Source organism: Pelmatolapia mariae, linkage group LG14 (genome assembly GCF_036321145.2).
Source record: "Pelmatolapia mariae isolate MD_Pm_ZW linkage group LG14, Pm_UMD_F_2, whole genome shotgun sequence".
Lineage (NCBI taxonomy): Eukaryota > Metazoa > Chordata > Actinopteri > Cichliformes > Cichlidae > Pelmatolapia > Pelmatolapia mariae.
In genome coordinates, this window is record NC_086239.1 from 19,556,365 (window position 1) to 19,578,960 (window position 22,596).

Genomic DNA, 22,596 nt, shown 5'->3' on the forward strand with positions numbered 1-22,596 from the left:
GTCCAAATTATATGATATGCCCTTCATATGCAAAGCATGCACATGGAACAGGTACAGCATTAGGTCTTTTCAGATGGACTGTGTGGGCATCTCTGTGTATCTGATTTTATCAAGCCCCATCTATAGTCTAACTCAGGGATGTCAAACACAAGGCGGCCTGGCAAAGACTCTAATCCAGTCCACTGGATAGATTTGGAAAATGTGCATGATGACATAGATTTTGGACTTTTTCTATCAGTCCAAACACTCCCACATAGATGTTCACATACAAAGTAATTCAATACTAGCTTTCTGTAATTTTGGCTTTGTTTTTGCAGAAGCGTGTCATTGTCACTATGTGATCTGCTCATGAATGTGCTTTGTCAACATATTACTTTTATTATCTCTTCATATGAGAAAACAAAAACTGTAATAATGACCTATATTAATTATTAGAGATCACCGAAATCTACTGATTGTTCTTTATCAATTAGAAAACAGATTTTTTAAATATTTATTTATATGTTTATTTATATTGACCGCAGACTCATGCTGCATCAGAGATGGCTGCAGGAAGTCTGTTCTGTGCTCAAAGTCACAAGGCACAACTCTGTGTGCATGCTGATTAATTAGTATAACAACATTTTATTAAATCTGAATTGGTTCAAGATGTTAGTATTTCCGTGTTTCTGTGTGCGGCAATGGAAAAATGTTCATCGTGACCAAAGTTTTTTTGTCTTTGCTGTTTCGACTTCCTTTTGTCTGCATGCCAGGCGGGGCACAGCCACAAGAAGCCACACTTTCGAGCAAAATACTGGCAAGGAAATGTTGGCTGTCATTTGAGTGAACCTCCCAATTGTCCACTGTTATCCCAAACCAAGGTGTGTGGGGATTTCAAGGTAAGGAAAATACTAAACAGTACAAGAAATGCTTGTTGTACCACCTTAAATAGACGGTTCTAAAAGTTTGAAATTGAGGCTTGATATAAATGCTAATATGATTACAGGGATAATGTAGTTATTTCAAGATCCTTTCTCATTATATGTCTTAAATTTAATCTGACCTGATAAGAAGCATGTATCCTGGTGTCCCCCCAAGAGAGATGATAAAGGAAGTGATGACAGAGAGCGCCAGGAAGTACGGGAACATCCTGTCACAGTCGTCCTTTTGAGGGCAGTGACCTGTACTGGCCGTAAAGTTACCAGCCACACCGACACAGGAACAGTTAGAGAAGACCTGGAGAGACACGCATATTCCACACATATGACCACATATAGCTAGACACAGACAACTACAGACAAATTAACGGAAAAACCAGTGTGCGTGTGTGTGTCAAAGCATTGTTGCCCAACACCTTACTGAGATAGAGTTCAGAGAGGGTTTTCCTTTATTTTGTCACTAGCCTGTATACATAGAATTTCAAACTAAATTTATATACAATTCAAAAGATGATAGTGGTTTTTAATGTCTTTTTTATAGGAAAAGTGCAGAAAGATTTTGCAAAACATGAGATGCAAAAACAATGTCGCTGTATAAAAATACAAGAAATAGTGAGATTTACCATTCAGACATACTGGCACAGGTCATGTTTAATGGAAAAAGTGATACATGACATGTTATTTCTCAAATACAACCAGTGATGGGAATAACGGCGTTACTTTTTTCAGTAACGAGTAATCTAAATAATTACTATTTCTATCGTTACAACGCCGTTACCGTTACTAACAGAAAAATGCCGTGCAGTCGCGTTACTATTTTTCAACAAACAGACGGTTAAACCTGTGTTCAGCTTACCACATTTTATATCAGTTGCACGGAAGTAGCTGTAAGTAATCTGGGCACTACAGCTTTAAGCTTTAAGCTCCCGCAGACGGTGTGGTAAGCCAATCACATGACCACTTCAAGATGACAAAGCAACAAGGTGATATATACCAGTTTTTAAATTGTGTTGATAGGCCACGTAAAACCAGAGTCATGATAAACAAGATATATGCGGCGTTTTTTCCTCAATACTTTCATCAAGTTTACTGTCTAAGGACAGCGCTAGCAAGCACTCTCTGCTTATGACCAAAAATTAAAAAAAGAAAACAGCCCATTCGTGTTGGTGGAAAAAGGCACCATGTCGACCAATCAAAAAATGATATGGCAACATGACATTTGGTTGTTTAGGAAGAGGGGGAAGTTTTAGGAGTGAAGGAGAGAGTGAGAGACAGAGAGAAAGAAAGACAACAAAGAGAGAGAGCTAGTTTTGAGATGTGAGAGATTTGTGACGTTTAGCGTGTTTGGAGTGTGTAGTTCATGTTGTGTCTTGTGTAGTTAGTGTGTAGTGTTGTGGATAGTTTTATGTTGTGTGTCAGAACAATGAGGTGACTGCTGTCTCCAGGTAGAGAACAGGAGATACACCTGCTGCTGTCAGACCTGCAGGTATCAGGCTGTGATGTTCTCCTTTGTAGTGGACAGATATTTTTGGAGTGGCACAAATAATTTGTGTGGCATCTTATTGAATGCAGAACAGCTGATTGTTATGTAAATAGTTTGAAATGGTTATTTAAAAAAAGGGTAAAAGGTAAATGGCTGCAAAAACCTTTGTTGTTTGCAAAACTTGTGCATATGATTTTAAAATTGTCAATTTATATTTGCATTTAAAGTTATGAAATATGATTCATTAAACATGTTTGTGGTTGTTACAGTAAAACTTTAACTATTTCTACACTGATTTTATGTTTTTTGTCTGATTTTAGATCAATTGTGTTAATACAGTATGTACAAATGAAAACATAACTGTAAATTCAGACACGTGAGGTTGTGCTGAAAAGGATGATACCAAACAAGGCAAAGTAAATCGTTTTTAAAGGTGAAATGTACAGGAAACATCAAAAGTAGTCAAAAATGGCCAATTATACCCTGGACCCCAGAGGGTTAAACATTTTTTTTTAAGTAACGCAATAATTACTTTTCAAGTAACTAATTACTTTTAGAATCTTGCAACTCAGTTACTAACTCAGTTACTTTTTTGAAGAAGTACTAGTAACTATAATTAATTACTTTTTCAAAGTAACTTGCCCAACACTGAATACAACCCCTGGGACAATAACAGTGCTATGTGCATAAAAGTGGACACTGTTCAAGTCAATACTCAGTTATTGATTTAGGATGCTGCACAACTCTGTCCATGTTTTTTAGAAGCTGACTTTTGGCTTCCTTATGCTGACTTCCAGTAGAATACATTTTAACATTTTATTACTTGTTTTTAAGTCACTAAATGGACCTTAGCACCTTCTTACCTTTCTGGACTTTGAACTACCTCTATTTTAACTATTCCTAATAGATCTTTAAAGTCAGCTGATTTGACTAAAACACAGAGGAGGCCAGGCCTTTGCTGTAGTCAAACCTAAACTTTGGAACAGTTAGCTTCTTCAAATTAGCACCTCTGCAACCCTTGAGATGTTTAAAACTCACTTAAAGACACACCTTTACGCCCTAGTGTTTAAAATTGACTGAGTTTTGACGCGTTTCTTTCTTGTTTTTCTTGTTATTTCTCTATTTCCCTGCTGTTTTATTCTATTTAGCTGTAAAGCACTTTGGCCAACCTGTGTTGTTTTAAAATGTGCTAATAAATAAATTAACTTGACTTGACTAACTTGTCACAACATTTTTACACCATAAGACAGTTTTAAGCAGTTTAGTAAATCTAGCATTAAACTGTCTTATTTTGAATTTAGCTGGTTAAAAAAAACCTCACTTACTGATTAACAGAAAACTTCAAACCAGTACAAAAAAGCACAAGCCTTTAGTCAATCAAACTTTCTTTAAATAAAGACAATCATATACGAGTCTTCATAGTTTACTTTTACATGGCAGTCATATCTTTACAGGCAAATAATAACCAGGAAGTAAGCAACCAAATTAATGTAAAACATTGTGTACAGCGATTTAGAGAAACAGGGGGGAAAAAAAGAGTATCCGAGCTTGTCATCCACTGTACAAACTGTCTTATGATTAATGCTGCCTCCACTATGTAAGGAACTCCCTGGTTCCTTACATAGCAGGAAATAAGTGGACTATTTCCTGCTGTGTGCTACATGTTAAAAAAAGGAACAGTGGAAAATATCCAAATCTAATCCTCATGAAACGCCAAGGTTCATGTGTGAAAACAGCTTGAAAGCACTGGCCATGTGGGCTTCCCTTAAAGGTCCTCAGTCACATGCTTGCTCTCTAAAACAGCACTTAGTCATCAAAACTGTGAAAACCCTGGTTTTGCTGCTTCTTTTACCTTTAATAAAAAAAAAAAAAACCAGTTCAAAAGATGCAACAGTGCTGTGTGTGGCATTCTTGATATCTGCACTAATCAATAAATAAAAATTAAAGCAGACTTATCATAATTAATATGCTTTTACAAGGGTGGAGGATCATGCTAAACACTGCCAAAGGTCTGCGCATGTGCAAGTCATCACTATTAGCCAAAAGCCGAAAGCATGACGTCAAAGAGAGGGGATTTCCTTAATATGGTCAAAGTGGCCTTAAGGGGAGAGGAGCTAAAATTGCCTATTTCAGACAGAAACATGCACTTTTGAATGTGAATCATGTAAAGTTAATTTAATAAAGTGCAAGAATTAGCATAAAAAGTCCCCTTTTAAAAACCAGCGATGAGCTGCAAAGACCAACATAGCCTGGTTCCAGATCACTGATCTGCTGCCCACGTTTGAGATTTTACCAGCAATTCAATTTGATGCAATGAAATTAGTGTCTTATTCTTATTTTTATCTTATATTGGTGAAGTTTTCAGGAATAGAAGATTGTACAACTCATTTTGTTATTTTCTCATATTAAAGCATGTATCTTTCTCTTTAAACCAGCTGCAACAGCACGTGATGTGCACTGCAGACAGTGGGCAAGTTTTACGACGTTTTCTCATGAAAACTGTATTCATTCTCACAATGGAGAATAAATGAATGCACAGTCATGAATGAGTGACAGAAGAACTCTTCTCAGTAACATTTAGTTTAAAAAAAAGAGAGAATTATGCCTTGAAGTTCACGCCAAACGACTTTTATGGCAAAACAGTGTGTAATCCAAATGAAACGTAGAAACCCACTTCCGAGAAAAATGCATGTTTTTCTGAGCCAGCCAAGGTTACGCAGTTGAGATGTAAGACTACTCCAAGTTTTAAAACAGACGAGACACTAACAAAGTTTTTTGCCTCATAATTTCCAACCGATTCTGGTTGTACAGTATTTACTTTCTGAGCCGCTTGTAAACTTACTGTGTTTTTTCCTGAGCCAGCAGAGGTGGTGCAGCCAGCCAGACACGGAGAAACATATGTGATGCCGTTCTCGCCGCAGACTGGGTCCCAGTCACTCGATGAACAAACGCACTTTGAGTTGCAGTCTGTGAAGAGCGGGTGCTTATCATACGATATCCTATCGATGCTGGAAGATAATAAGAAAGAAGTACAACTCAAAAACAAATACACTTATTTACAATTTTGTATATATTTTATATGGATTTTGAGTTTCTAGGGATACGTTAGACATACGTTATCAAGGTGATATGGCAAATTTGTTAGCAAAGTGCAGCATATTCAGTCACTCTTCCTGGCCTACAGACAAATGTAGGTCAGTCTTTTTTGGTGGATTTTTTGGTCCATCTCCTGAGAGGAATATCCTGCTGTTTATTTCCTAAATCGTCACCACCTAGTTTACACAGTAAAATTCAGACTATATCTTGAGCTCAAACAGACTGTTAAGTACGCTGCAGATTTAATTCCCGTAGTTCTCTCTAGATTCATCACTACAAGCAACCCCCTTTTTATACGGTCACAATGTAATCTGTAATAACATGAAATATTACCGCTTTAAATAAACACAGTCAAACTTGCATGTTTCCAATCATCGGTGTCTTCAAAAATGACTGGCGCCAGAGCAATCCTCATTCATTTATGAAAGTAAATAAGCGAGTTGCTGAGCATTAGGAAATTCCATATTTTATTTACCACATGCAGTGTTTGGTTTTTAAATTGGTTTTCGAGCTTCGGCACATTCGCTGTATGGACTAATTAGCACGCTGCACCCCTCTGGCTACTTTTAACTTTTCATCTCAGCAGTGTCACTTCAGTTGTGTCTGAATACTGACGTACATTATTAGGCAAACCCAGAGGATGATTTTGTGTTGGTTGCAGCTTGTAATCACTGACTGGTTGCCTAATATGCTTAACAAAAGGGTTCCTCGTGCTCCTTTATATGCAGCTCCATGGAAATGTTGCCAGTTCTGCTTAAATATGAGTCGACATCCTCATGCTTAAATGGACTTTTACCATACATTTTCTTTTTTGAGAAATCCCTTTTGCACATCAACTCTGATGCATAATATGAAACATTTAAATAATGTGTTGCTTTCAGCCACCATAGTGAGGAATCACTCAAATATTAGATGACTAACTCTGCTGTGTTTAATAGTTTGGAGGAAAAATACATTTTCCAGACAAGTAGCCATTAACCTCGACACATCATATAATCGCCTCTGACTCACTTGTCATATGAAAGTGTCACCCCGGCCACCTTGGCATTCTCACAACTCATTGCGAAGAAGAACAGTGACAGGATGTAACCAATAAGGGATGTGCCAAAGGCAAACTTGGCTGCTCCCATGATGTTCAGCTTCAGCCTCTTCATCAGCAGACCTCCAGAAAACATCCCCAGTGCCACAGCTGGGATATTTATCACACCTGAGATTAAAGGAAACAGCAAAGCACATGATTAATTAGATGCTGTTTAAAAGGCTAAATCAGGATTCGAACAACGAATGACGTTTTAAATTTTTCATCAAAGCTTCACTATTGTTTTTCAGACACCTGCTTATCCTACCTTGCAAGTAAACTATTGAAGCAGCTCCGGAGGTAAAATAACCCTACACTAGTTCCAAGTTACCATGATCAAAAAAGAACCCTGCTTTTTATCTTTTTATAGCTTCATTTAACATCACTGTGGAGACATGGTCTTTTATCTATATCCATGTCATTAGCTCTGGTCACTAATATTACATTCTCTTTCATATGCAGCCAGTCTGGTCAGCGCAGGCATCTCCCTTGATGAGACCACATGAACCTAGATATTTTCATTTTACGCTATGAACTTCATTAGATATTTTATTTCATGTGCAAAGTAGTTCTCATATTCACAAAGCTCCAGTCTCTGCAGCTGTGGCTGTTAGTGGATTGAATTAGAATATAGCTAACCCAGCTCTCCTTTCTCTAACAAGATCCACTCTCTGAAGTTCTCTTTCTGCTTCATCCAACAAATGTAAAAGAGAAGAAGGAGGAGGGTAACGCTGAATGGACAGAAAGCCCATAAATCTGTAATAATTACCATGTTAAACACATGATTCCTGCATTATAACGCCGTTTCCATACTTGACGCTAGAATTCATTTGATCAAACAAGGGACGTCTAAGTCCTTTTTCTCCCATACAATATGAAACAAGCTGGAAAGCTTTCCCTAGTTGTCTGTGATCATTTTCAAGTGTAACACACTAATAATTTATATAACGGCACAATGTTCATGAAACATGTACCATACCCATCAGAAAGTTGGCCTTTGAAGCTGATTGTCTGAAGTGCTGTTCAATGTACTTGGGCTTGTAAGTGACCATGCCGATGAGAGAGTTCAGCTGAATGATTGTCACGCACAGGTAGACCAGATAGACTGGGTGTGCCAGCAGCGTTCGCAGGGTTGGAATGAAATCTGTGGAGTCAAAAATATAGGTGAGTTAAAATTCACTTTAATTCAATTTTATGTATATAACACCAAATCACAACAATAGCCACCTCAAGGTGCTTTATTGTAAGGCAGGCACCCTTCAATAATACAGAGAAACCCTCAGCATTCAGATGACCCCCTATGAGCAAGCAGTTGGTGACAGCAGGAAGGAAAAACTCCCTTTAAACAGGAAGAAAGATCCTGCAGAACCAGGTTCAGGGAGGGGCAACCATTTGCTGCAACTGTTTGGAGGTGAAGGAAGGAAGACAAAAATATGCAATACATACAGTATATGGCCAAAAGTACTTGGGTCGCACCTCTTAATCTTTGAATTCAGGTGTTTTTTGTCCCATTACCACAGGTGATTAAAATAAAGTTCCTAGCTGTGCAGGATGCATTTAAAGCCTTTTTTGAAAGAATGAGTCATTCTAAAGACCTCGCTGGATTCAAACGCGGTACTGTTAACATCTCCAAACCTTCTCTGCCATTAACATCAGCACAAAATAAGCAATAACTCTCTAAGTCGTGACATAAAGCTGATTTAGTGTCTTGATGACGGAGTGGTGCGCTGCACTGCATAAATTCAAGGCATTATGAGTAGTTTTTAAAGGGATAATAAAGCTGTGCAAGTGAAGTTTTGATAAGAGCCTCCACTTTGTTTATATTGTACAGAGTGTACATTGTCGGCATATTGATGTAATATGCCAAAAAAAACATAGCAATATGCAAAGGCAGTGATGCATCAGGCACACTATATCGCCTCAACTATTTTCTCATCTACCTTCACACATATATGAACTTAAGTGATTATTATGTTTTGTGTGTGTGTGTGTGTGTGTGTGTGTGTGTGTGTGTGTGTGTGTGTGTGTGTGTGTGTGTGTGTGTGTGTGTGTGTGTGTGTGTGTTATGTTATGTGGTTATTATGATGCTGGCCCACCCTTTGCAGTTATAACAGCTTCAACTCTTCTGGGAAGGCTGTCCACAAGGTAAGGGAGTGTTTATGGGAATTTTTGACCAATTTTCGCTGATATTGGACAAAAAGGCTTGGCTCGCAGTCTCCGCTGTAATTCATCCCAATGGCGTTCTGTCAAGTTGAGGTCAGGACTCTGTGCAGGCCAGTTCTTCCACACCAAAATTGCTCATGCATATCTTTATGCACATGTGGAAGGGTCGATCCCCATACTGTTTCCACAAAGTTGGGAGCATGGAATTGTCCAAAATGTCTTGGTATTCTGATGCATTAAGAGCTCCTTTCACTGGAACTAAAGGGGCAAGCCAAACTCCTGAAAAACACCATAATCCTTCTCCAACAAACTTTACACTTGCCACAATGCAGCCAGACAAATACTGTTCTCCTGGCAACCACCAAACCCAGACTTGTCCATTGTAAGATGGAGAGGCATAATTTGTGCTTCCAGAGAACGTGTCTCCACTGCTCTATAGTCCAGTAGCAGCAAGTTCTAGACCACTGAATCCAACAACTTGCATTGCTCTTAGTTATGTAACCATGGCCATGCAAACCGATTATATGAAGCTCTCTATGCACTGTTCTTGATCTAATCTGAAGGCCACATGAAGTTTGGAGGTCTGTAAAGATTCACTCTGATCTCTGAAATTCGGTGACCTCTGCGCACTATGCGCATCAGCATCCACTGACCCCATTCTGTGATTTTATATGGCGTGCCACTTAGTGGCTGAGTTGCTGTCATTCCCTGGTGGCATCTTATCACGGCAGCACACTGGAATTCACTGAGCTCCTGAGAGCGACCCATTCTTTCACAAATACTTGTAGAAGCAGTTTGCGTGTCAAGGTTGGTTTTATACACTTGTGGCCATGGAAATAACTGGAACACCTGAATTCAGTGATTTGGATAGGTGAGTGAATACTTTTGGCAATATGATGTATAAGCAATTCTTCATCTAAAATGTGGCTTGTACTCACTTTAACACAAAGAAAATGTGTTATTACTGCAAGATTGTGAAGTGTTAATCCCAAATACAATGTGCTCTGAGAAACATTGTTTTCCACATATGACATATATATATAAAAACATCACACCCAATAACCTATAGACTTCCTTACCTTTGGCCATCTCTATAAAACTAGTGTGTTCATCTGCTGAGTACTTGTGCTTCAGAAGGGGAGAGCCTTTGATGAAACTCGTCTGCTCTGGTGTGCACTTCTCTGGGACCTCTGGCCCGGGCACGGGTAGAGAGCGGGGCAGAAACCAGAATGGGATAGCAGAAAGAAGGGTGATAACCCCAGCTATGAGGTAACCCAGCCACCAGGCCCCCACCCAGCGGGAATCTGATGGGGTAATGGTGATGGTCTCTATGTTTGGGGGCACAGAAGATGAAAGTTAAGTAATGCTTTCTGAAAACAAGGTACATGTATTATTCATTCTACTAGTTTTCTGATTTTCATCTATTCTAAGCACTCAGATTGTGTGTCCAGTCTGAAAATGACATACTTTATGGTACTGATTGATATTTTTACTCAAGCTATTTTTTGTTGTTTTTTTGTTACTTTGTTATGAACATGCTTGTTACTATGAATAAGACAGGACACATTTAATGTATTATACAGCATAGGAAAACTATAGAAACGAATGTTTTTTTTTAGATTAAGAATAATAATAACAAAATCCAGTGCCGAAGAACGTGTGTTTACTCCTTTGTGTGTTTTTAATCGATCTAAAACTTTTTATTTTTCTTCTCCTTTTTTTGTTAAAGGCTACTTTCCTTTTAGCTTTTTCCTGCTGTCCCCTTTTTCTTTGTTCTGTTCTCTTCTGTCTCTTTCTCTCAGTCTTTCTTGCCGACCAGAAGGCTTTGTCCCTCTTCTTCCTCAGCTGGCCTCATTACCTAAGTGATGCTAATCCTGTACACCTGCTCTGTTTAGAATTGTGCACGCAACGAATGTGAGCCATTTTTTTCTGATAACATCAGGCCTCAGTTTTATGAATGAAAAACTCTTTTTCACAGCAGATATTTGAGCTCCAAAGGAAGTCAGGCAACAGGTGTTACAAATAACATTAACAATGGTCCTGTTATATATTTAAGTGACAAAGCTACAGCGCTGTTGATGGGCAGTCTCAGTGCACAGTATCAGAGTATAAGTATAAACAATGCATGTGCACAAAAAAGTGGTAATGCAATTTTAGACACTGCTGCTTTAGACATTGCTGCTGTTTTGAAAAATGGTACAGTAACAATTTGGATACTTTAGATCGGGTAATAATAGAGTTTTATAGAGTGAGCTGCATGCAGGTGAAATTTAAAAAAAAAGATTCAGTATAAACCAAGAAATGTAATCCCATGGCTTTTTTTAATTGGCAACTTTTCAGCAATCAGACTTCATTTATAATGCTAATGAGTAATGAGCTTTATAATTATTTTAATTAAGATTTCAGCACAAAATTCAATTTTAACCTTAGCTTTTTTCCACAGTCCTAAGTTAGCCTAATGTTTCTTTCAGTCTTGCAATTTGAGACTGATTATCTTTTTGACATTTGAAATCGAGCAATAATGCTGATTAGCCATCAGTCTAACAATGTAAGAATCCAACCAAGAGTCTGCTGACTTAGCCTCTGGGGGTGACTGGCATTTTTTCTAGGGCCAGAAACTATCAAAAGATTTGCTGGTCATTGTTTACAAACCCTTTTTTTCACTTGTTTGTTTTGAGGTATTAAAATGTTAAATTACCTAGTTTACACAGTGGGCTTTTTATTTGCATTGTTTGCCTGGATACAACCAAAGCAGCCAAAGTTTGCTCAAACATGTATTGGTCCATAGAACTGAAAGCTTCCAGTGCAGGAAATGTCATCCCTCTGCTACAGATTCTGCTCACTCATATGTAGATATCTGTGTACAAATATTATCATGTTCATCATTTAAAAATGAACGTTATAAATCAGTAAAATAAATAGCCACAACCCCAACTGTCTGTAAAGCCAGCTGTTCTGCAGTTACACAAGTCAGTGTCAGTTGCAAATGGTTATCTGGGGACATTTGTATATTCATTTAACCGTGGAAAAACATATCAGGCTTATGTATGATTACAATTTATTAAAACAGAAAACGTTCTGTCTTTTTGTGTACACAAAGCCATGTCAGCATAGTTTTGTGGATCTGGCCTCAGGACCCTAAACCACAGTCAAATATGATTTATTTTAATAGGTACAAAACATTTTATCCAACTCTAACTTTTTCCTCACAGTGATGGTGCTTATTATTATGATTTTATTTTAACATCTGACTGTTAGCTGGGGCTCACCCTTTAATGTTTATCAACTCTTATCAGCTATTGTGGCACCATTGTTTTGTTTTTTTTATGATATCAGCAATAATAATTAAACCAAAAGATGAACTGAGATGGAGTAGGGACTTTTAATATTCCACAGTCACTCAGATAATAATCAGAGTCATGGTGTTAATGGCAGCAATTTGTGTAGACAGTCTGGCCTCATAATAACAATTTAAAAAATGTGTTAGTATTAAACTCACCCATTTTTACAAATCCAATGTCCACATAGATTTTGGCACAAAGGGAGCCCAATAGGTAACCAAACACAGGGCCAACCACTGAAATGGTCTGCACACAACCTAGGATGTGATAGTCATGCCAAAAGAGACACACGACATATATGGCGTTATTTTTGTGCCACTATTCTGAGCGCACGTAAAAAAAAATTTGAGCGCACGTAAAAAAAGTTTGCAGGTGCAAGTGTTGCATTTTGAGGAGAAATTTATTTTGAGCAAAGAAAAGCTAAATTTGAGTGAACAAAATTCATTGCTACGTGCAAAAAATGTATTTCAGTGTTTGCTATTATCCATACACACACACAATAGCAGCCCCTCTCGCTCAGTTTTTGCATTTGCGCTTGCTCGCAATGTGCTGCTTACGCTCTCAACATTTCTGCCTGTGCGCGCTCAACTCTTTCTGTACACCGTTATATTTGTGCCACAAAACCAGCCAATCACAGACTTGGATGCAAAAAAAATCTGATTGGCTGTTTTGGTCTCCAATCAGCTCGAAATGATGAAATGCAATATCCCAGAATCCATTTCGTCCAAAACTCAAACGGGGCAGTGGCGGAGGAACACAGAGTGGCGGAGTTTGAAATATTACTCTTTCTGGGTCACAAAATAAACTTTTAAGATATTTTCATGTGAGAATGGTGCTGTGTAAACTTCAAATATCTGCTCGATTTATCAAGACATCACATATTTGCATAACTGCTCTAACGTTTTTGGAGATGCCTGTTACCCACCAGCTGACCGGGTGGTCACTCGGGTTAAAGGCTGAACTGACAAAAAATCGGCCGACTACACCACCAGGTATTATAGGATAAACCATAAAGCCTTTGAACTAAAACAAACGCTGTTGTGACAGTGACGTACACTGTCTTGTTGGTATATATGTATGATTTGTATCACCTTCATGTTTCCCTCTCACCAGATATCCAAACCGATATCATGACCAGCAGCTTTTACAGCTGTGGCTCCAGCAAACATCAGCTGATACTAGAAAGTAATATTAAATAAATTCTAACAACAGCTGATCAAGCTTGAACGTGCTGCTGTTGTTTAGCGCAACATCCGCTGGTTTCCTCTTTCTGGCGCAAAGTGGGCGATAAAAAAAACAAGAGAGAAAAGTCGATCAGCTGATCATTGATCAGTTTCATGATTGAAGTAGCAACAGGAGAGGGAGGGGAGAGAATGAGAGAAGAAGAGGCAGCTGTGCAGCAAAAACACAGAATAACTCCAGCTTTGTGTCTTTTTTTTTTTTTCAATTCTAGCTGAAGTACGGGACGAATCGCGTTCCTTTTCCCCTCAATACGGATGTACTGTAATTGGTCCAGCCCAGAGTTGATCATGACCAATTGGCTAATCCACCTTTCATTGTTTATACCATTACAAAGACAAACAAACAAACATAAAAATGAAAAATCACCATCGGCCCACCGGGCAAATGCCCGGTATGCCCAATGGCCAGTCCTGCTATGTGGTCAGCTGGTGGGTAACAGGCATCTCCGAAAACGTTAGAGCAGTTATGCAAATATGTGATGTCTTGATAAATCGAGCAGATATTTGAAGTTTACACAGCACCATTCTCGCATGAAAATATCTTAAAAGTTTATTTTGTGACCCAGAAAGAGTAATATTTCAAACTCCGCCACTCTGTGTTCCTCCACCACTGCCTCGTTTGAGTTTTGGACGAAATGCATTCTGGGATATTGCATTTCATCATTTCGAGCTGATTGGAGACCAAAACAGCCAATCAGATTTTTTTGCATCCAAGTCTGTGATTGGCTGGTTTTGTGGCACAAATATAACGGTGTACAGAAAGAGTTGAACGCGCACAGGCAGAAATGTTGAGAGCGTAAGCAACACATTGCGAGCAAGCGCAAATGCAAAAACTGAGCGAGAGGGGCTGCTTTTGTGTGTGTGTATGGATAATAGCAAACACTGAAATACATTTTTTGCACGCAGCAATGAATTTTGTTCACTCAAATTTAGCTTTTCTTCGCTCAAAATAAATTTCTCCTCAAAATGCAACACTTGCACCTGCAAACTTTTTTTACCTGCGCTCAAATTTTTTTTTACGTGCGCTCAGAATAGTGGCACAAAAATAACGCCATAGACATATAAAACAGTCAGATATCAGTAGATGAATACACTGTGGTCATAAAAGGATAGACATAGGCTACGTCCACACGTACACGGGTATTTTTGAAAACGGAGATTTTCCGTTTTCGTTTTAAAAAATAATCCCGTCCACACGTAAACGCAGAAATGAAGAAAAACGCTGCTAGGAACATGCCAAAGCAACAGGTGGCGATATATTCCTAACCGTGTAGAAATGTTGGCCAATCAGAAGTCTAGAAGCCTCGGTGGGAAATAGTAAACAAAGATGGGGCATAGAAGCAGAACCGAGTCGTTTGTGTGGAGGGACAGTAACTGTGTGTGTATATGTAAGCATTTAAACACTGCAGAGAGTACCAGTAACAGTAACAGTATTGTAGAAATTCATTTCACCGAAACAATAACGTGGTGCACAGTGTGACGTCAAAAATGGCGCACACCTTTGACGCTGCGTTTTCTCCGTTTTTCTCGTCCACACGTAAATGCAAAAACGGAGTTTTCGAAAATATCCACCCTGGCAGGCGTTTTTAGAAATCTCCGTTTTCAGTGACCGAAAACACCGTTTACGTGTGGACGAAAGGTGCAAACGCATAGAAAAATCTGCGTTTTCAAAAATACCCGGGTACGTGTGGACGTAGCCATAGTGTGCCAAGAAAATATCCCCCTCATCATTACACCACCACCCTGCTTTCATGTTGCTTTCACCACATTCTGACCCTAACCTTTGTATGTTGCAGTGGGAATCGAGACTCATCAGACCAGGCAGCTTTTTTCCAATCTTTTGTTGTCTAATTTTGGTGAGTCTGGGCAAACTGTAGCCTCAGTTTCCTGTTCTCAGCAAACAGGAGTGGTAACCAGTGTGGTCCATCTCGTTCAAGGTTTGACGCACTGTGCATTCAGAGGTGCTCATATGCAAAATTGCCCAGTGACATTGCATACCTTGACTGTAATAGGTGGTTACCAGAGTTACTGTTCCTTTCCTGAAAACAGTCTGGTCATTCTCTTCTGAACTCTTCTGCACATGGTTGTGCAGGAAAATCTCAGCAGACCAGCAGTTTCTACGATGCCATGTTCAAAGTCACTTAAATCACCTTTCTTCTCCTTTAGAGAAAATCAGAACTTTCTGCTACCCTCACATTGTTCTGAGCTAATAATGTGTTCAAACAAAGGCTGTGTTAACTATTACATCTGAACTGTAGCTGAGCATTTATTGGCTAAATGATAGGAGCTGCCTTGTTTGTGTGTCTGTCTCTCTGTCCTCGAGCAAGTTTACGCAAAAACTACCAAGTTGAAACTTGTGGAAAGGTGAAGCACGGGCAAAAGAAGATCCTACCTAATTTCGGTGCAGAGGCGTATCATTTTCTGTAAATGTAGAAACAGGACTCTGGCTTTGGCATTAGCCCTGGTAGCGCATCTAATGCACATAACTTACCTTTGATGCAGTGCAGGTTTACAGTCTAGAACAAGTTTGATGTTCTCTACCTGCACAGACTGTTGCCCATGCCAAAAAGTTGGCACCAGAATTGAACCACAAAATGTCTGAGCACATAGTTGCTACCTCTGACTTAGGAACTATGGTAAAATGCTGCAGGAAAGTGATTTGCAGATGAAGCCCATAGATTATCTCCCCCATGACTTTCTTCCCACAGAAATAACCAAAACTTCTGCTACATATCGTTCAGTTTTCAAATCTATCGCAATGTGGGATTCTCTCTGGTTGTGCATCTGCACCATGTCAGTCAAAATAGGTAAGAGCAAATTTATCTCTACCACTAGGTGATGTTTTTCTTACCAACATAAAGTGCTGCATTCTCCTCAGTGGCAAAATCATCTATATACGAGATTCCCAGAGGCTGAACAGGTGTCTCTCCAATCCCGCGTAAAACATTTCCAAGGAGCACATAGATCCACATGGACAGGTTGGACTCGCCTTCACAACCTTGAGCAAAAGACAAGTATAATTAGACATATTTCTTATTTACACAAGTGTGTGTTTGTGTGTGTGTGTCAGCACAAACCTGAGGCTGGCACTTGAGGTAGTGTACCGTCTTCTGTCAGGTTTGCTGGTGAGTCTGGCCGACACGGAGAGGGGTTAAGAGTTGAGTTCACTACCCACCGCACTGATGTCTCAAACTCATAGCTGTTCACAAAATTCAAACAGTTCAGATCAGCGACAGAGACAAAAATACTCATTCCAACTAGTTATAGCTTCAACTTGTGCTGGAAGGGACGTTTGTACAGTTACATGTGACTATGTGCATTTGTGACAGAAGAAAGGAAAGTGCTTAATGAAAAGGCAACATGCTGGTATAGGCTGACCCATGATGCTCTAAATAACAGATTAAGTACTAGTAATATAGCAAGCGCATACACAGCTGTCCTCCGGATTTTCCACACACTCATCATGGGCATGAATGTCATAGTCATTTGGGGTCTTTAATTATTTTTGAACTGTTCTCTTTCCACGGTGGAATGATTTGCAGCATATTTAATGATTTTTAAAAACAAGAACTTTATTTTGGATTTTCTCTAATCCACACAGAGTAAAAGTATACATATATGCTCAAATATATTCATACACTCCAGTAATATTTGGTTAAATGTCATTTGCACCTCATCCAGATATTTGTGGCAGCCATCAACAAGCTCCTGGGATAATTCTAGCTGGATATTTGACCACTCTTCTTGACTAGTAAGTTTATACTTGCTGGTTTTCTGGCATGTACCTGGTTTTTAAGCACAGTCCACACATTTTTAATAGGGTTGTGGTTTGTATCAATACCACTAGCAGCAAAACAGTCCCAGAGAATGATGTGACCACCACCATGCGTGAGAGCCAGTACAGTGTTCTTAGGTTTGAAAGCCTCATGTTTACTCTTCCAAACATGCCTTGTGTCATAGTGGTCAAAAAGCTTAATCTTTGTCTCTTCGGACCGTAACATTTTTCTCCGGAAGTAATTTGGCTTGTACATGTGAGCAGCTACAAATTTCAGTCAAACTTGGAGGTGTCAATTTTGAAGCAGGGGCTTCTTCATGGTCAGCACTCTCTCAGTCCACAGAGACGTAAAAAACTTTTTCGCTGTGGACAGTGATGCTGGTGTTCCAGCAGTTTCCAGTTCATGGAAGGTTTGAGTCTTGGTGGTCACTGGGTTGTTCCTAAACAAGCAATTTCCTCTCATATAAGGGTGACAGTTTGGGTCTTCTTGTAGGCCTTGGTAAACTGGTAACACACTGAATTACTTGTACTTGCATACAATTGTTTGACCTGATGATCTGGAATATGCAATTATTTTAGAAATGCCTCAAAGAGACCTTCTCAACTTGTATAAATCGAAAATTCTCCCTCTTAGATCTTCACTGAGTTCCTTTGACATTCCCATTGTTTTGAGTTTTAGTCAGTCCAATGACTGTTGTCAAGCAAATCCTTTTTTTATGCTGGGAAAAAACAAACTGCCAGTCGCAGTACACCATCATCACTAACGAGAAGTCAACAGGTATCGCCCTCATCAAGTTAAAAAACACTGCAGAACCTTCAGAATCCCTTATTAAAATATTTAAATTACTGTATTTATAATTTTGAGCCTGTGTGGATTAGACAAACTGCAAAATCAATTCAAACATGTACACTCATTTCTTATTAGAAATAAAAAACAGTTACAAAAATCATTAAAATTCCAAAATAACCATGACATTTATTTCCACAGTTACTAAAACTATCCCAAGTCATCACCTGACAAAAATGAATAGCATTAACTGATTATTTGAATCTTTTGATCTACTATTAGGGTTATAGTTGAAGTCAAAGAGCAAACAGACCTGTTAGTTGGGATTACTCACCGACCAATGATGAAATGAGGCAGAGCTATGATGAAGGTGCCGATGGACATCAATACACAGCCCACTGCAATGATCTTTGGTCTGTGGAGTTTGGCTCCAAAGTAACTGACAAAAGCTATCACCAGCAAGTTGCCTGGGAAGTTTGAGCAAGAAATATTTGATTTAGAGCAGAAAGCACAGACATGGGGGGAAAATCAGTTTGAGAAGAATCACATCATTGCCTCCATGCATTAGCTTGGGATTGGTTTTTCTTATGGGTTTTTTGATAGTGTTTGGTTCATATGTGGCTCTGCATGCATAAAATGAACAAGGTCTTTTTTTTTAACTTGCTTTCTGTACCTGAACAGATACAAATCATAAAGGAAAAGGCCGAGGCGATTATTTTCCATGCACTCCATAGCCAGTAAAATATTTATCCTATACTATAGAGTCAGTAGATGTTATAATAGCGTGCGTGACATTTAACTGAGTCAGTGTAAGGTGATGCATTAATTTTTCATGTGGAAATCCTGGTTGCTCTAGTGGCGTGAGATCTTATTTTGAGAGAAGAATTTACAGCACGCAGTAGGAAACATGACAGAAAAATTAAACAAGGCTCCCTGCTGCCACCTTTTTTAGCGCATTCTGTCCACAATCAGTGACATGGAAACTCCATTTTAAATGGGGTGGTGTAGTGGTGAAGAAATCTCATCTTACATAGTATCCTACAATAGTTATGACTTTTTGCAGTAGTGCCTTCTAAAGAAAATAACCACATGCCTCTCATAGCGCAGTCCTTATTATACTCAGAAATTCATCAATGGATTATGGGTATCTAAGTTTTATCTAGTAACAGATTTTTTCCCCAAAACCTGTTAAAAGTGAGAGACAGAGGGGTACAGAGGTGAGCTGGAAGCTAAACAAGTTTATAGAGGAATATACCAGCGCTGCCGGCTGCTCAACACATGAAGATGACAAACTAAGAATGATTCATGTAGCGTAGTATGTGTATGTACGTATAGTCAGTCACCTGAGCTCATCTTGCAGGCATGATCTCTCTAAAGATCAGCATCTTTTACTATCACTCTCTGCTTTCCTTTTTTATTATTCTTTATTTCCTCCCCGACCCCCTCACACACCCCCTCTGTTGTCCTCTCTTGTTCCTTGCACTGTCCTTTTTCCCTTTTCTTTCCTCTTCACAGTGCCCTGCTCTGCCTCTATGTTACCCTGGCAACAGTCCTATAGAAAAAGCCTGTTGCCTAGGCCACATGAGACCAGCAGTTTTCACAGGAGATGGAGAGAATCAGGATACTCCGTATTGACTCCACCTAAGGTGCCATCACCATCTTCTCCTCCGGCAGACTACCAGGGTTCACACACATGCGTGACCCGCAATGCTGCAGATCATAAATGCTAATTATTCTTCATTACTATTGTCTCCCACTGTAACACAATGACTTTTATCTTCTATAGCCTGTTTCTATAGCATGTTTCTTTGGGAATGAGTCTGCACTGCAAGCCATGTATAATTTATAACCTACAAGAGGCTCTTCAGATGAATGGATTAGACTTATATAACTGCCCCAGAAATTGGTAAGTGGACCATTGGAGAACAACCTAATAACCGTATATACAGTGGTCATTGTATGCATGCTGTGACACTACTCGGACTGCCTTTGACTGTAAAATTTATTACAGATGATCCTATTATTACCATATGATTAAAATCCAAAGAACTCAATTTTTTCTAACATCATATTTTCACATCCACACTTTTCTTGCTCTTGAGGCTTGAAAGGGTGTTTACAACTTCTCAACAAATGTAGTATGACTTCTTCAGCACACATTCTGATTTGTAAAGTTCATTGAGTTTCTCTTTAAAAAGAGCGCCGTAAATGATCACTTCTGTTTTGGGAGTTCCGAAATGATCAGCCTGTGTGCTGATATACTGTTTCAAAGTACATCTGTGACTTTTCTGAGCAATAATTCCGAGCTTGTAAAACAAGTCAAGGTGAAGTCAAGCTGAAATTCAAACTGAAGAAATGTGATTTAAGTGACTGAACGTTTGTCTTCCTCTCACCCCTGACTAGTCATGTTAGATAGATACCCCTCCCTGAGCCTTCCAGAAGTTTCTTCCAGTAAAAAGGGAGTTCTTCCTTCCCCACTCTTGCCAACTGCTTGCTCACAGGGGGTCATCTGATTGTTGGGATTTTCTCTGTATTATGGCAGGGTTATTGCTTTACAATATACAGCGTTTTGAGGCGACTGTTGTTGTGATTTGGATTTATATAAATGAAATTGAACTGCACTGAACTGAAATGGAAATTGAACGTGACATAATTGTTGGTGCCAGACAGGCTGGCCTTTGAAATTAAACTGATGGAACAGGAGATTCACATCATGGATGTGCAGCTGACACATCTGCAGCAACTATGATGCTGTCATGTTAATATGGACCTAAATCTCTGAGGACTATTTCCAGCACCTTGCTGAACCTATGTGATGAAGATTAATTGCAGAATTAAGGCAGTTCTGAAGACAAAAGAGGAATCACAACAACAGTCACCTCAAGGTGCTTATATTATTTGGTAAATACCCTACAGAGAAAATCGCAACAATCAAACGACTCCATTTGTGCAAGCACTTGGTAACAGTGGGAAGGAAAAGCTCCTTATTAACAGGAAGAAACTGCCAGCAGAACCCAGCTCAGGAAGGGGGCAGCAAGCTGCCATAACTGGTTGGGGTTAAACGGGAAGCCCCCAGCAGCATAAGCCTATTACAGTGTAACTAAGGAAAGATTCAGGGTCCAGCCCTATCTATATCCTTTAACAAAAAGGAAAGTTTTGATCCTACTCTGGGAGAAATATGAGCTATCTTTCTAGTCCCTGTCAGTACTCTGATGTGACCTGACTCTCATGTCAGGTCACATCTTGTTAAATAGCATTTAGGAAATCAATTGAAGGCACAAAGATGCATATGATTTATGTTGGAGTTCCATCCCAGCTGATTTTATATTGTGTAAAGGGTCAGTGTTTTTGTAGCCCATTAACAAGTGCACTAAACAAATATTGCATAACAACATCTTTCAAATTTTAGAATGTGGCTTTCCATAGCTTAAAAACAGCTAGGAGCTCAGCTTATGTCCTTGCTCAACATTATGACTCATCATCTACGCACACAGACACACAAACATGCAAACACACCCCTCTGTCCTCTTCTGGGAACTCTGATGAATCTTTTATCTGAAGCTTGAATATCTTGATGACCCATTCATATTTTCGCCCCAAAGACAGAACGAGAGAAGCGAGGGGAGCCCATGACACAGAGGCTACAAATAGAACAACAAAATAACAGCAGTCACAGGCAGGCCTACTCACCTATCTCGAAGCTCCCGTCAATGACACCTATTAGGTAACTAGGGATGTCAAAGCGCCTCTCGAGCTGGGTTATTGTGCTCTTCATGTAGCTCCCCGACAGAGCCTTTGCGAAGTAGGCAAAGGACAATGCCACCAGAAACATCTAGAAAACAGAAAGACACACACAAACGCATTGATATGCATGAAACTCCAACAGGAGAAAACACACTGTTTTAACATAATCATCCTCCATAATATACTTGATTATGTAATGCTTCTGTTTTTGTCTACCCACAAAAGACAGAAATGAAATGCTTATGTCACCACCGTGGCTTCTACAATGCACGGACGCGCCACATTCAACTTTGTCAACTCATCCAAAAATCACTAATAATTAACATTTGCCAGCGTCACAAGAATAACAAGGATTTTGATGAGGGAAGGGGATAGAGCGGGAAGCAATGAAGTGCAAATAAGATTCTATGAACTGTGAACAACAGTGAGATAAAACAAACCTTTGAGTGTTGACAGATGAATGGACGACTTTGTTATACAGTGTGTGACATGTGCATGTTTCACATCTTCTATTCTTATAAGACAGAAAGTTACAAATAATTGCTGTTATCGCAATGCTAAAGTCAATTAAATTCAACATATTTTTTAATTCAGTTTGTACAGTAGCAGTTTACAAGGTAAAGACCGTGCAATACTAAAGGGAGAACATGACCTGTAACTTAAATCCCTTATAAGAAAGCCCTATGTGATCGTGGGGAGAAAAAACTCCCTTTTAACAAGAAGAACCAGGCGCAGGGAGTCACCACTGAGGTCAGCGCTCGTTATAGACTTATCTCTAGTGCTGCAGTCACGACTGGCAAGGTTAAGTACTTCCAAAAACAAGTCCAGAGTAGTTATGTGCTAAGTAAAGCCAGCTCCAATCTCCAAGAAAAAAGAGGGGGGGGAGCCCATGACGTCTATGAAAAAATTTAATCATTTAGGCATCATTGAATTAAGTTGAAACCAACACTTTAACAGGCTGCTCTGTAGCA

At 39.2% G+C, this 22,596-nt stretch overlaps 1 protein-coding gene across 1 annotated transcript in view; it reads right to left on the minus strand.

The window, feature by feature from the left end:
- Positions 1-22,596, minus strand: part of LOC134641745 (solute carrier organic anion transporter family member 1C1-like) — a 44,149-nt gene that overhangs the window by 5,723 nt on the left and 15,830 nt on the right. Inside the window, exons 3-12 of the mRNA XM_063494279.1 lie at positions 21,572-21,713; positions 18,216-18,348; positions 16,397-16,518; positions 16,171-16,317; positions 12,237-12,335; positions 9,817-10,065; positions 7,554-7,718; positions 6,508-6,703; positions 5,243-5,408; positions 1,043-1,215 (exon numbers count right to left, since the gene is read on the minus strand). Of these exons, the coding sequence (XP_063350349.1) occupies positions 1,043-1,215; positions 5,243-5,408; positions 6,508-6,703; positions 7,554-7,718; positions 9,817-10,065; positions 12,237-12,335; positions 16,171-16,317; positions 16,397-16,518; positions 18,216-18,348; positions 21,572-21,713 (1,592 nt within the window). The remainder of the gene's footprint in view (positions 1-1,042; positions 1,216-5,242; positions 5,409-6,507; positions 6,704-7,553; positions 7,719-9,816; positions 10,066-12,236; positions 12,336-16,170; positions 16,318-16,396; positions 16,519-18,215; positions 18,349-21,571; positions 21,714-22,596) is intronic.